Raw genomic sequence first — 15,731 nt, 5'->3', positions numbered from 1 at the left:
ATCAGACACTGAATTGAAGAACGCTCATGGTGATTGGCTGCAAGAAAAACCATGGGAACAGTCTTTTTTATCTAGATCTGGGTAGAAAAAGAACCAATTGAAGTAATAATTTGACAGGTGCAGTTACTATGCTACTCAGTACTGGGTTGTTTTCAGTCGATACCTAAAAGATATCAAGTACCGATACTCTGCCCTATTGCAAACTGTTTGTGCACAGTTTATGTAAATGTCATTAAGAATTTAAAGACGTTTTACCAGAGTTTAAATAGAGCTGAAAACGTAATTCTCTCTTCTTCTTTTTTTTTGTTTTTTTGTCCTTAGATGCGGAAAAGTTGGACGAGAGAGCTAAGATGAGCGTGGCTGCCAAGAGGTCTCTCTTCAGGGTACACTTCCTGCTTTATGTTCATTTGCTAATGCTAACGCTAATGTCCTTAGGGGGTCCACCGAGGTGCTGCAGGGGGGGTCGCAAAATCTTTGGTTGATTAGACATTTTTTATATACATTTTTTTAATTTCCCCCCACAGTTTTCCCCATAAATATAAATTAGTTTAAATACACATTAACATGAATTCAACATATTGTAGTAAAGGGATAAATTGAGGTTATCTTTCAGTCAGCACTCCACTCAGTCAGCGATACAGGAGCTGTCTCAACAGCACAGACCCGTCTGTCTGAGGCCACGCCCCTGTTACTGCTGAGCCAATCATAAAGTCGTATGTTACACGCCGACTCCGTCAGGTTCTCCACTATTGGCCGAGAGCCTGTTTAGTCCCCAGGTGAAATTCAAGACACACGCTGCAATATTAGCAGAAGAGAAGCTTCAGCCAACTACTGGGGCCAAAATGGTTTGGTGTTACACTGTCCCTACTACATTTAGCTGTGTTTAATTAAAACATGAGTCTGTCAATTATGTTCTTTATCTGTTCATCATAAGTCTAAATATAGTTGCAGTTGCACGGCCTGTGTATTTAACCTGTGTATTATTTTAACAGCTCAGTATTGAATGCAAAATGATAATAATAATAATGTATATTCATAAAGAGCACTAGTTTAATATAGAACACATATAGTAGGTAGGGGGGTCCCTACTTAACCTCTGGGGGTTTTTTGGAGTCCTTGGCGTGAAAAACGTTGAAGACCCCTGTGCTAAACTCTTCATATCAAAACCAAAAAGTGAAACTTTGGCTTAGATTTTCATACTTTTCTTCACATACTTTTCCAGGAGCTGGAAAGAACATCAGAGGGATGTGTCCCCAAACCACGCTCGCGAAATGCTGCCGTAGAAAGACGTCTGAGGCGAGTCCAGGACCGCTCTCACACCCTCCCCGTCACCATCAAGGAGGTGGTCACCGTTGCAGGGTAATTCTTGGATTTTGCTTTTATATCTGAATCTGTGTTTTTTTTTTTAATTTCTCTCCTATCTCTTCTTCTGTCAACACGTTTTTCTTTGCATTTTATATATGTCACTATTGTTTTTCCTCCTGTACCACCTTTTCTCCGCTTTTAAGAGATGCTCCCACACCGTCACAACCTGTCAGCGTCCATATGAATGTAAACCGTGTCCCCAGCCCACCGGTGGCGACGAGCACAAGTGTGACGAGCATCAGGTTGGCCGGCTGCTTTCTTCTGTGCGCATGTTCTTAAATCTGCATTGTAGTACGTATAGTACTCGCGTCATATGTTTTACATGCATGAAAACGTAAAGAAGGACATGATCTGGGTTCAGAGAAAACATTGGACTGACCCCAGTTTAATAAGAATGAGCATTTATTGAGGAAACATTAAGACAAATTATTTTTTTAGGGATAAATCTCAGCAGATGAAGATGAATGAGGACAGATGATGGAGAGAGGTAGAGTTTGCATAGAGACTTCTGATAAAGACTGGATGACCACGGTGAAGTGGAGATGAAAATGACTTTAAAAGCGCAGGGACACAGGCAAATAATTCACTGGTTGAAACTAGGGATGGACTGATTTGGACAGAATGGGAAAATTAAAAACACTAAATTAAAAACAGACAGTTATTATTGAACATTCACCTAAACTTCATTAAGATTTGCATCAACTAATTTAATTTTAAATCCTCTAATTTGAATCCAAATCCATTCCCCTTTCTGGTCATTGCTCTATGTTATTAAAACATCAAACTAATTAAATAAAAGATTCAGAATGAATGAATCTTATGTCGTAATATGTAGCACAGAGACACACCAGGAATTAAGGGTGGTTGTAATAATAAAGACTAATAATACGGTACTAAAAAGGCGCTGTAGAGTGTAGCAGGTGAGCTCAACCTAAAAACTGGGACAAAAACATGGCTGTATATATATATATAACTTTCAAAATAAAAACAGGAAACACAGAAAACTAATTCAGATTAAAAGGTCAACACCTTTCATGAGTTAAGGTGTTTTTCACATACATGATTAATTGCTGTTATGTCAAAGATTACTTTGCAGTAGGTTATGTGTCTCATCTAATAATACTGAGAAAGAAAATATTTTGCCCGATGAAGGATGAAGGCTTGTCACCAAAGCATCACGAGTATAATGAGAAGTGACGTGCGAATCGATACTGAAACATCGATACTTACGATACCGGTTGTTTATGCTCTGAAATGGATTCTCAAATCAAAATATCGATACTTTTGATACTTCAGTCATTGGAGGTAATGTAGGAACACAGTGGAAAGTAACTAAACTGTTGAGTTGTGGCAACACAACAAGTGTTTTCACATATTTATTTATGATTGTGTCTCTGTCTTGTTTCTCTGTTGTTGTATTGAATATGTTATATAGTAAATGAGGCCACTACCTCAATATACTTCAGAGTTAAAAATAAATAAATAAATTACTCTGATCTCTTGTATTCTTTATGAATCTATGATTTGAGATACTTTTTTTTAGATTTACAACCCGTTAGGTGTATTTACACAAAGTATCGGATCGGTATCGGCGCTACCAGCCTGAATTTTACTCATATCGTAAAGGAAAGCATCGATATCGAACATCACTAACGATGAGACGAGCCAACAGAAACTTGTGTCTTCCTCTGTGAACTCAATAGCGAACAGATCTCCGTCTCCCTCTCCTGGCTGCAGCGCCCACATGCTCATCCAGCTCATTTTACCTCCTTATTCCTGCCAAACCCCACCCCCCCCCCACCTCCGCATGTTCTGCTTCTCAGCAGCTTGTACCTTATACGGGAAGGAAGCCGCTGTGTACACAATAAGTCATTGAGAACTCTCCATGCCCAGTTTCCAGCCGTTCGCTCCCGAGCAGCGTTTCTCACATTGAAAGTCACGAATGTCTGTGAAGAAGTCGGTAGCGTATGTTGAGGAAAGGTCAGAGGTGGTGGAGCCACTTAAAGCCCAACGCGTGTCTGAGTTCACGTGTCCTGCAGGTTGTTTACAAGCCCAGGTTTAAATCGGCTGCTCCGAGATACTATCGGACACTATGTGTGATCTACTTATGTGTCAGTTATTCACCGCTGAGGGGTAGTTATGCACGTTCATTTGTTTGATTGCATTAACATTCACGACAATAAGTCTTCAGATAATGAGACAGGTTACAGCTGCAGCCAATTTTAACGTCGCATAGCTCATATTTTAAGTCTCAGATACAAACAATATCAAGTGTCTGCCTTCACAGTGCAAGAATCATATAATAAAGACTCTTCTAATGGCTTTTTATTCTTCGATTTAAGTAATAAAAATGTCCCAGTCTTAAAATTTTCTTTTCTTTTCCTCAGCGTTAAGCCCGATTCTGCAGCCTCAGAGCAGGAGAAGGAGAACCAGGAGAACCAGAAGCCAGCTCCGGGCGTCCAGGAGCCCGTCTCGGACGAGCCGGACCTCTCCGCTCTGAGTTTGTCTGAGAAGATGGCCCTGTTCAACCGGCTCGCCCAGCCGACCGGCAAAACCGGAGAGGGGACCCGAGGGGACACCCGCCAGCGTAGAGCCAACGCCCGCTTCCAGACGCAGCCCATCACCATGGGAGAGGTGCAGCAGGTAAATGTGGTTTCATGTGATGTTTGGAAAACTAAATTCACCCTAAAAACAGTGGCACAGATAGAAGTGGATACTTGGAAAATGCCCAGTGGCACATACTCAGAAGTAAAAATGGCATCAGATGTTTAATCTCTTCAAACTAAAATTATAAATGTCGGCTAATTCATTCCTGCAGTTTAATTATATTTCCCTCATTTATTAGCTAAGTTATAATTTTACACATTCACAAACCATCCACTCTTAATCACAGTGTTAATTTTTATGACTTTAACCGTGGTTATAACTGGAGTCTGTTGGTCTGAGACACGTTTCCTCTCCTTCTCTATCACTCACTGATCTTAACGGCGGATTTTATTATGAAACCAGGGATATAAAAGTGTCCCCGTAGTTAGGACGGATCTTTTTCTAACAGCATCAGGACAGATGTGCAGAAGGTAGAGTAAATGACTTGAACGTGACCACGTAGCATCTGGAGTTGGTGAAGAGCCCAGCGGCTGCAGACATTTCACTTCCAGGTCACTAACACTCACCACAGCGAGTGTCTCACTGCACAGTGATTCCCCTCTGGTGCTTCGTGGATGGATGACTCTTTTATACCACACAATAAAAAGAAAGGTCAAAGAGTTTGTGTTGCTTTTTTTTAATAGCCCAGAAACCATTTTCAATCAGTCAATCAATCAAACTTTATTTATAGTGCACTTGTCATGCACAAAGATGCAGCCCAAAGTGCTTTACATAAAAACAGAAACAAAACAATAGACAGAAGACCACACACATATGTAAACACACACACGAAAATTTAAAAACTCTGAGGAAACACTACAGAGATAAAAATAACTGTATAAATTGTAATTTAGTAATTATCTAAAGGATAAAAATAAATAAAATTCAATTAAATGCTATACTGAAAAGGAAAAAATAATAAAATAAGTTAAGATTTGTTAGAACCCAGACTAAAATATAAAATATTAAATAAAATTTAATTTTTAATAAATTAAATTAAATTAAAAGACATACTAAAAATTTAAAAAAATTAAGTTAAAATTAGTTAAAAAAAAGACTAAAAAGATGAAATGTTAAATAAATAAATAAAATTAAATAAATAAAAATCAATTAATAACCAGACTAAAAATGGTAAAAATAAGTTAAATTAATTCAGTTAAAAGACAGACTAAAAAATATAAAATGATAAAATCAATAAAATTCAATAAATAACCAGACTAAAATTTATTTTGCTTTTAAAAATGTCCATATTTTGGCCCCTAATATATTTCTATCATCTGATGTTATTTCCTTTTCTTTGAACTCAACTTTATGCAACATCGAACTCACTTTTATCTGTTATGTGTCTTTTTATGTATTTTTATATTTAGCTTTTTTAATTTCAGGTGTAAACATTTCTATTGTCAGTGTTAACGTGTTGCACCATGATTTTTTCCTATTTCAGTCTGTTCATGCTGCACATGTGGCGCAGAACAGACAATAAAGCAATAAATATCCTGTGAAAGATGAACCCTAACAAATCCTAAAAGTGTCAGATGCTTGATGAGCAAGTTGCTCTCAGCAGTGAGTCATAGTCTGGTGTCCACACAGGAGGCTGAGGCGGCAGAAACCTCTGCGGCGGTGTGTAACGGCGACTTAGAGGCCAGTCAGGGAGAACATGTAAGACGCCCGGGCCGTGTTTGCATCCGACCGCCTCCCATTGACCTGATTGCTCCTGATATGGCAGCGGCTTAGTGACGGTCATGAATAAACGTGGTTGCGCCTCGATGTGTATTTTTATAACGCGAGCGCTGCAGGGCGCCTCGCTTGCTTCTCGTGCTTCCTTTTCATCGGTAGCTGCTTCCGTGACATGCCTGTTCGCTGCTTTGTGAGCATGGGACGTCTGACTCGTTAGTTTATTCGGACTGAATAAACTATCTGGGGAATGTGGTGGATGTACATTGACTGTACGCGATCAATAACAGACGCGGGACTGCAACAAAGATCTGTTTGTGGTAGTTTGTTGTGGAGTTTGAGCTTCATACAGATAACTGCATATTCCTAAAATATAACAATAATAATAATAATGATACTACACTGTAGCAGCTGGAGGGAGGGATGAGTCACACTGAGCCTAATGTCTCCTTAAACGTTATGTTTATCCTGCATTTAACACTACATAGTAAAATACAATTTCCTGCTGCAGCTAATTTGATCTTCCCAGCTCAGTTGAATGGAAATTAAAATCATCCCGGGTTTTATTTCAGAGAACATAGTGGTTTAAATTGGCTGGAGTGAATCGTTTTTGAAAGCATATCTGAGGTGCTTTGTGTACTTGAGTTCAGCACATGTAATTAGCTCCAGGGTTGTTGTTCCATTCATTCATATAAAACTTATGTTTCAAAGTAAGAATGCTACTAAAAGTTGCATCCAGCTGTGGTTTTGTGACATAAATGCTGTTTTTGTTTTTCGTTTTGCTCATCCCTCTTTATTATTCCATCCATCATCCTCCAATATTCGTCCGTACAGTTTTTTCTCCTCTGTCTCCACTTTCTAACGTGACCCCTGCCGTCCTCGCAGCTGAAGAATGGAGGCGAGATCAAACTGGAGCCCCTGTCGGCCTCCCTGGTTCGATCCGTGGCGGCCGTCACCTCCCGAGCCATGGCACCAGGCGGCGGTGGCGGCGGAGGCAGCAGTGGCAGCGCCGCCACCGGGGACGGCGACAATCTCGGCAAGTCCACCGCCGTCCCCTACGTCCCCGCCCAACAACGGGCTCCCGGCGGCGCGAGCGCCCACCAGGAGAGGGCGCTGAGGTACTTCTCCATGACCCAGAGCGGGGACCCGGGCCACCACGAGAACGAGCTCGGCTCCTCCTCTCGCCTCCCCGAGAGCCGAGAGAGAGCGGGGGCCCCTCCTGCTCCCGCGTCCTCCGCCGGCCACAGGCAGCAAGGGGAGCGGGGGGAGGACGAGGTTAGAGGGAGGCAGCAGGGAGGAGCCGGGGAAGACGTCCAAGGCGTCGGCGCGAAGGGTAAGCGGCACTTAGACGACAGGCAGCAGCAGCAGCAGCAGCAGCAGCAGCATCAGCATCCTCACGCTGCAGAGCCCTCTTTGTGGAGGGGAGAGTCAGAGCCTCTGCCCAGCTGGAGAGCCGCAGACTCCCAGGAGAGAGCAGACGGGGGAGGAGGAGGAGGGGGAGGAGGAGGAGGAGGAGGAGGAAGAGGAGGAAGCTACCTGAGAGAGGCTGCAGCCGCTCACGGTTCCTCCACACAGGAGCAGCAGGAGAGAAGCAGCGGCCGGAGCCAGGCGCTCGTCTCAGGTAGGAAGCTTCTCCGTCTGGGGACTTAAAACCAAACAAGAGGTGTTTTGGTTGGAGAGACAGGAAGGAAAGAGGGATGAGGGGAACAAATGAAAAGGGACAAAAAAAGAGGAAGAGAAGGGAAGTGACAAAAAAAAAAAAGGGGGGGCGAAAGGAGAAATGTCTAGGGAAGAGGCTGTTCTCATTATCGACGCCGTCTTATGCAGCATGCTCCCACGCATGATTGCTTTCTGCCGGCTGCACACACACACACACACACACACACACACACACACACACACACGCTCGTCCCAGCTGGGGGTATTTGATTTGGCTCGCGCAGAAAACACAGAGACACAGAGACAGAGGCGTCTGAGGCAGCATCTAATTAGCATATTTTTCCATGAATTTACCTTGTGGCTCCCTTTGTCTGGAAAGAGGAGGAAGCAAGTCCTTTTCCTGACACACTGTTTGTCAGCTAATAAACACCAGGGATTTGTGTCACTGTCGTGGCCTACAAAGCGGCCGTGGTGTCTGCCGTGCACCAGATTACTTATTGCCTCTGGGTTCGCTGCAGCTCGTGCTACAGTAAAACGGGGCCTGACCTGTTTTTTATGCGTTAACGCGGAGTGTGTCCAGAGGTGGTCTTTGCCTAATGCGTCCACGCAACACAGAGATGAAAGCTCTCAGTCGCTCAGAGCGCAGTGGACGATTGTCCGGCACTTGCATGGAGCAGGTAGAGGACACAATGGACGCCTTGTCTGCAGGCTGAAGCCTTGTTTAGATTTGCATGGGTAAATCCAGTCTTTTATAGTGTCGGATCGTGAGGCCTGAGAACTTTTCACCGACGACGACTACGACTTCACTCTGGAAATATCAGTACATGCAATTACATCCTTCAACAAAAAAGGTTCAGTGTGGATAAAATATTGTATAAAACTTTTGCATGTGGGCATACAAATGTGCTTTAGGGATGAATACACAGAGGAGAATAATCAAATATATCATAAATGTGTATTATCTGATCCCTTCTTTATAATCTGGGGTATAGTTTTCAACATGTTAGCGTTTATAAACTCCAAAATGGCCTATATTTGAGTTTGAGCTTTATTTATTTCGAATATGTTCAAAAGAAAAAAATGGAGAATAAAGAAAACACATGAAATGCATTCGAAAAGGAGCGAGAGGAAGTAAAACTCATCCGGTCCCACCACTTCTCGATCAGTTGTTTGACTTAAATGCTTCTTACTTTGGTGATTTAACAAAAAAATAAACAAAAACAACAACAACCAACAAGGTGAGGCACTAACTCTTAATTTAGTGTGATATTTTTAACCCATTCCTTAATTGAACACCACAATTCTTGTGCATGACCTAAAATTAAACACCTCCATCTTTTAGCTATAGCCACTTTTCCTGGTCACAGGTACATGGAGCCTATGGGAGAGAAGTGGGAATCACCCTGGACTGGTCTATAGTCTACACAAGTTCACATGCAGACCTACAACCAAATCACATTATCTCCAGTTAGCCTGTGTTCGTCCTATGAGAGGAAATAAAACACGCAACGGCCAAATTCAAACTTCTTGACGTCAGTAGAGATGAGCTGTCTCCCCCAAAAAGCGTTGTCGTGCCGTGCTATTATTTCTTAAAATGGAAGCAGCAGCAACAGCAGTTTCGGTATTTTCTTCAGCATCCAACTCTAGTATTTCAAATTTAGCTTTCCCTGAGTCACTCTCGTCTAACAAAAGGTCTCTTCATGCTCACATTACCGCCCACGCACTGCTTTAAAAACTAGCCTGGCATCTCTGCTGTTAGCAGGACGCACTGATTTACCCCTGTTCAAGGTTAACCTCTCAGCATTTCACGTCTTTTCTCTCACTTTTCTGGATGCGGCGACTCTGGCGTTCTGCTGACCTAATTGTAAATATATATTTGATGTTGTTTCAGATTTGCCGGATCACTCTGCGTCGCTGAGGCCGCTGGTGGCTAAAGTATCATCCAGGACAGCGTCTCACGTTTCGACCGGCGTGCAGCAGCAGCAGCAGCGGCAGCAGCCTCCTCAGACTCTTCCTAAAACCTTCACACAGCAGCCGCCGCCGCCTCCTCCAACCCAACCCAAACCGGCGTCGTACGCCCAGCCCCCGCCAACCTACCCCAAGCCTTTCGCCCACTCGCCACAAGCCCAGCCCAGACTTCAGGGGTTCGTCCAGTGTCTCCCCAAGCCTTTCCCGCAGACGGCGCCGCAGCCTCCGCTTAAGCCCCAGCTTCCTCCGCAGACTCCCCCCAAACCCCAGTCCCTCCCCCACGCCCTGGTCAAGTCCCACTCCCTGCCCCTGGACCACAGCGAGGACCTCAGCAGGCTCAGCGACCACTCTGGAGATCAGCTCTCCCCCACCGAGTCCGGGGACCAACTCTCTGACAGCATGTCCGCCAAACAGATGTCCATCAGGGAGAGGTGAGGAAACTCTACTGCTGGAAAAGGTTTTCCTTAACCCTACGAGATCTAAACATCCACCTGTGGTTTAAAAAAAAGAACGGTATTTCAATTACCGTAACCTATGGATAAAATTCAAAGTGTGACTGAACCTGGGGAAGTGGATTATGGTAATAAAGACCTAAGACCAGGGAGACCCAGGAAGAAAGAGTTGTTTAGAGGAAAATGAAGACATGTCCCAACAAAAGCACAACTTCCCAGTGTTCAGCCACACTTTGAAATTCATCAGTAGTAGTGATGGGCGATAAAAGATTTTTCACGATAAATTTTGTCATTCTGGCGATCACGACAAGAAATTGCGACAAAAAATATTCCATTAATTCTATGTTTTTGACTCAATCTGTCACTACATTCAGTACACACTTCTCTAAGATGGTACTTACTGTACATATTAAAACTGTTATGTCTATGATGTCAATAGCGGTGCAACCAGCTACCGTAATAATTGTAGTCTGCGTGCAACATTTTTTTTTTCTCATTCATAAAACGCTAAAATCAGGGACAGCTTTTAGTGGCTGCTTTCTTCTGACGGTTTTCCTGGCTCTCGTCGTGCTCCAGCTTGTGGTTGTACATCAGGTGGTGGAATTAATTTGTCGTGTTGCTATCCTTTGCCACTATCTTTTTTTTTGCAAACCTCACATATGGGATGAGTTTGTTCCACATTCACCTTATAATATATACGAACCAGATCCATATTATTGATGAGAAACCTCGTTTAGCCACAGGTTAGCTAAGGATGTCGCTAAGCTACGGCTGCGAGGACGTCGAGTACGTCGCACCCGCCTACATCATCATCTTATTTTTATCACATTTATCGCAACATAGCAAATTCTTATCGTTGGTATTGTTTGTGGCGGTATAGACAAAAACAAAGGGAAGCTGGAGGCAAACACTGTCACTTTAACCATGACAATATCGTCTTGCTGTCTACATACCACTGCCAGTCATAGACAACTTTTGTTTAGCTTTGGTGATTTAAAGAAAGGTTTGGAGTGAGTCAACAATGTGCACTGTTGACTGGGTAAGACCCCTGTTCTTATCAGATAAGATTAATATGAAATGCATCATCAGTTTCAGCCTGGATAAGTATGGGTTAGACTGAACTTATGTTAAGTTAATCCTTATTTGGGGGATTCTTGTTACATGTTAATGCTAATGCTAACAGCTAGCATTCCAAGCAGAAGTTACATTTGCTACGTTACCCTCCACAGTGACTCCACTTACTTCTTGTAATATCATTGTTTGAGAGGCTTCACTTGATAAAGACAGACCAGACTTTGTCCCCTCTTTGTCCTTCTTTGGACAAATCATCAGCATAGGGGTCGGTGAATATAGTCCCATTAGTCAGAGTCAGCTTTTTAAAATAACAATCACGGCCTCAGGGAGTGATTGTATTAGCATATTCTCTAAAATATCCATTTTCCTCGTCCATTCTTACCAAAACAGTCCGTTGAAATATGCTAACCGGCGTTTACAGGCTACAGTGTTTGAGAAATGTTGCATCCAGTTAAGCCCCGCCCCTCAAAAAACGTCACATCGTATCTATATCATGTACAGTAAGTTATCGCCGATTCCTAGTCAATGGTGCAAACCACTGTGAGTCACAGTAATTCAGAAACTACAAGATTTAACTTGTTGTTCAGTTCTAAAGGGTTAAAAACCCAAAGCCAATCAAAAGCTGCACTACTCAGCCTTGACTTCATTCACAACCTGCACCAAGTCAAGAGTCAGTCAGTTCAGTCGAGAGTCGGCGTCTCATAAATCCGCCATGTTTGACAGTTTTGTCCTTTCGTCGCAGCATATAGGTTCGTTCGCGTCTTTGAAGGAGAGATTCATTTTTAGCATCGCCGTGTTTCTACTCAGCAGGTTCCTCCTAACGCCCTGGTTTCTGCCCTGTCCACTCTCAAGCAGCAGCAGCAGCAGCCGAGATGATGACATACTTTCCTTTTACCCCCTCAGCCATTCTTCATCAGCACTCCTCATTCAGTCTGCAGAGGCCTCTCTTTTTAACAGAGGGGAAGAAATCTATGACCTGGTTTTTCATCCTTGAACAGTTTCTTTTTCTCATGACCTTGTTGGAAATAATGGAAACACTTTATATGTGTCAGGATTTTCTGTCTTCATAGTCTACTCATAGTCTACTACTGCAATGTATCGTCTTTTAATCAGGCATCTTTAAATCATTTCCTTCCTTTTTCTGGCCCCATCTTTTGTGAGCATTTTTAATCTAGATTGTTGTAAATTGATTCTCCACCTGGAATAACGAAACAAAACCCTGTGGTCTTATGTCAGAGTGGCACTGCTGAAGAAGAGCGGCGAGGAGGATTGGAGGAACAGGATCAACAAGAAGCAGGAGGTGGTTCAGGTGGCGTCCACCGAGCAGCAGGTGTGGACGGAGACGGAGCAGAGCTGCCAGAAGAAGGTCAGTCTCCACATAAAATATTTCATTCATTATAACCAACGTCGCATATATTGTATCTACTAGTAGTATTTTTTTAAGGGAAATGAAGTTGATAATTTACACTTTTAACTTTTTTTATTAATATCATCTTTTACCACCTAAAGCCTATTTTGTATCACATTTTTTTTTTTTTGCAGCATAACTTAAAGAGAAATTAAGTCTATTCTAGTCTTTTTACCTGGTATAGAGGGTAGACATTGACGTCACTGCCCCCTAGTGGCAAAAACATGGTGAAATGTATCAGTAAATACAGCGAAACCAGGAAAAATGTGAATTATCAGATCAAATTAGGGACAATTGGACTCGACAATGATCTATATGAACTACATGTGGCCAGAAATAATTTCTCCTGATATTTATATGGATTATACTTATACTAATGTGTTTTGGTATTTTATACAACACAGCTCCAATGACTTTGTACGAGGGAAAAGTGGATTAGCCTCAGTTTCAGTGAGTTTTAGGTCATTTTCTGATAAATGTAGCTAAATAACAGATGCTAACGCTAAGAGCTTTACTGATAAGTAACGTTATCCATACAATACTGTAGCATCTCACCAGACATTAAAAGAACGAGGAGTGACTTTAAATATTCAGTTTATTGTTTTATTATTATTAATCGTTGGAAGTGAAATAGTTACTGTCGGTCGTATCTACACCAAAAGAACAACATCCACAAACATCAAAAAATACAGCATAAATTAATATTACCTGACACTGAATATGAACCACAACACCAGGTTTCTCTGCCTGGATTCCAGTTGTTTCTTCTAATGCTGCGATACATTTACTTTTCTTTTCTTTGGGAGATATCTGTAAAAATATAAAATATATCTCTGGCTGCTTTTAAAACCTGTTGGTTCAGTCAATTGACAGCTCTTCACCATTTTATTTAAAATAATTTTACAGTTTAGATGCTATTAAAGCCTATGATTCAAACCAATGCTGCTAATCTCCATGTTCATCTGTCACTTTCTGCCACTCAGTGGCCGTAACCATGGAGACTTCAGCTGGCTGTGACATCACAGTCATACCCTCTATATTTTCACTTACAGTGACATCTGCTAGTTTTTTTAAATCTTTGTCACGTTCTCTCTAGCCTTGTTCCTGACTTTAGTGACGTCCTGTTGTCCAGCCGGTTGTTTTTGTTTCTACGTCACTGTGAATAAAACACTCAGGGTTCGAGGATGTTCCTGGTTTGCACTGAAAAAACGATTTTAACATTCACTTTATATATATTTGGTGTTTCCAGGGGCCTCTGCTCTACAGCTATAGTTCACTCCTCTAGGTTTTATTCTTAAACAGAGTAAATAAACAGTACATTTCACTCCTTACCCTTCATGTTCTACCGCGCCAGCTCCTGCCCCTCCCTCAACTCTCGCTTTTATTTCATCTCCTCGAGTCGATCTGTAGTTTGAGCTCAGTGCTTGTAGGATTAAGAATGTTGGCCATAAATTCTCCTCTTTTACGAACTCGCCTCGGGTTGAGTTTTACTAAAGAGGTAATAACTTTAAAAGCTTATCTGACAGAAAGGGAACGTAATTTATATGCATCTCTGTTGATTTAAACAGCAGCTAGAATTTAATTTCTAAGCTCAAAGAGCCTTTGATTTCAGGATTTAAGACGTTAAAGGACCTCTTTCCTGCAGCTCATCTACTTCACATTAGTATTCTGTGGGGTGAACCTGCCTGCTTAAACCCTGGATGGTAATCCTCCAGGCAGCCTCACCCCTAAACCCATTAGCAACAATGGCCTCCACCACCAAACCCCCTCCCTCTCCCTCCCTTCTCTCCCCCCTGACTGAGTACTTCCCCTGTGTTTAACCCCTCAGGAGGAGAGGGTGTCCGTTCAGGACTATTCCGCTGTGTCTGTGTCTGAACAGCTGTGGGTAAGACCCCGATGGCAGCCGCACGCCGCCTCTGAGCCAATCAGCTTCGTGTGAGACCCGCGTCGTCCAATCACGGCGTCGTGTGGATGTTGTGTGGAGGCTGTTTGTCGCTCCTCCCGAATCTGAATCTGTTGCATAATGTTTTATTCACTTCTTCTCAGCAATTTCTAGTTAAAGTGCTCACAAACTATAAAAAAATACTGCATGTGGCGCTGGATTTGTTCCTGTTAAAGAGAGTCTGTAAAAAGTAAAGGTTTCCTTTTGGTGCTTTTTAAGACCAGCTGTTACTCACCGCGCTTCAAGCTTAAACCTCTGCTTACGTTGTGTGTTTATAATATCAGGCTTTCTGTGTCTGTCTCAACTTATAAATCACCAGGGTGAAAATGGCTTTGCTGCTTTCTCACTAACAGTAACACATGTGCAAAAATGCTTCTTTCGAAAGCCACATTAGTGTTGTTTAAAGATTAGCTGCGCTCCCAGTTTCTGGCCTTTTTTCCCTTCAGGTCCGTCTCTTCTCGGTCCTGTTCAGACCTGGTGTCAATAGCTGGGTTTAGGTGGAACCAAATACTCGGATTACAAATGGTTTAGAAGACCAAACCAAATGAAAATGCTCCCTATAAACACAAGACATTATCGCACACTTAGATGGCAGAAAAAGTGGAAACATTGAACTGTCTAAAAAGGTTCATCAAATCTGAATTGAAGAAATTCAGAACCGCTGGGGAAAAAAAAGACTAAACAACACAATAGCAAAAGTTGGTATGACCCAATCAAGCTGTTGCTTTAATAATAAAGCTGTAAAAACAATAGTAACTCCTGCTGATTGGACGAGAGAGCTCCATCTTTGATCAGTCACCTGATGTTTTCATGTAAAACGTCTGTTCAGATTAAAAGTATTTGTGCATGTAAACATCAGATTGGAATAGATCACCTCAATCAGAATGAGAGAAAAGCCTCCATGTAAACCTGGATAATATTTGTCCTGTGTGATGCCAACACAAGTGGGCAGCTGCTTGTTATCATGTGGATCTCGGTTTTAAAATCGGTGTGAAAATAAACACAGATCGTTATTCGTGCATTCGTGTTGCAGCTGTTGTCTCAAAGCTATGGATCACTACTTAGTGCTGTTTCAGAACCAATAACACTGAGATATGATGTAAACAGTGGAACCATTAATATATTTAGATTATTAATAGATCTCTTCCCCCTGACGTTAATTACACTACTCATATTCACTAACTCTATTTCTCATTGTTAAGATTTATTACATGTGTAAGTCTGTCAACAGCTGCAAGGACAGAAGAGCAGACAACACTTTTGGGACTTTCAGTTGCTGCGTCTCCATCATCCCTAGAAACGCTCCAAACCTAAATATCGCAAAACAGATTCAGAAATATCGCTTTTATTTTGGAAAAAAACAAACAGAAACGCAGCTAGTGTTGGTAGGATGCATTTCATCGTCGCTCTCCTAAAAGGTCACGAGGGGCCCAGACCACCTCCAGATCCAGATGTGGTCGAGTGCTTCCTGAATGCATCCTCAGTGCGTCCACATCTGCATTTCAAGCCTGTGATCAGATGTCTCTGGGCGCATTTTAATACC

At 42.3% G+C, this 15,731-nt stretch overlaps 1 protein-coding gene across 14 annotated transcripts in view; it reads left to right on the top strand.

Annotated features, from left to right (window-relative positions):
• Positions 1–15,731, top strand: part of LOC125010610 (supervillin-like) — a 54,280-nt gene that overhangs the window by 20,571 nt on the left and 17,978 nt on the right. For 9 of the 14 annotated variants that reach the window (XM_047589373.1, XM_047589364.1, XM_047589370.1 and 6 more), the window contains 9 exons: positions 322–383; positions 1,223–1,359; positions 1,509–1,607; positions 3,753–4,008; positions 5,602–5,670; positions 6,571–7,306; positions 9,236–9,743; positions 12,075–12,204; positions 14,075–14,131. In XM_047589373.1, the coding sequence (XP_047445329.1) occupies positions 322–383; positions 1,223–1,359; positions 1,509–1,607; positions 3,753–4,008; positions 5,602–5,670; positions 6,571–7,306; positions 9,236–9,743; positions 12,075–12,204; positions 14,075–14,131 (2,054 nt within the window). The remainder of the gene's footprint in view (positions 1–321; positions 384–1,222; positions 1,360–1,508; positions 1,608–3,752; positions 4,009–5,601; positions 5,671–6,570; positions 7,307–9,235; positions 9,744–12,074; positions 12,205–14,074; positions 14,132–15,731) is intronic. The other 5 variants (XM_047589365.1, XM_047589372.1, XM_047589376.1 and 2 more) reach the window with 3 other exon arrangements.

Source organism: Mugil cephalus, chromosome 7 (assembly GCF_022458985.1).
Source record: "Mugil cephalus isolate CIBA_MC_2020 chromosome 7, CIBA_Mcephalus_1.1, whole genome shotgun sequence".
In the NCBI taxonomy this organism is placed as follows: domain Eukaryota; kingdom Metazoa; phylum Chordata; class Actinopteri; order Mugiliformes; family Mugilidae; genus Mugil; species Mugil cephalus.
The sequence above is the reverse complement of the archived record's forward strand: the minus strand, read 5'-3'. Positions and strand labels throughout refer to the sequence as shown.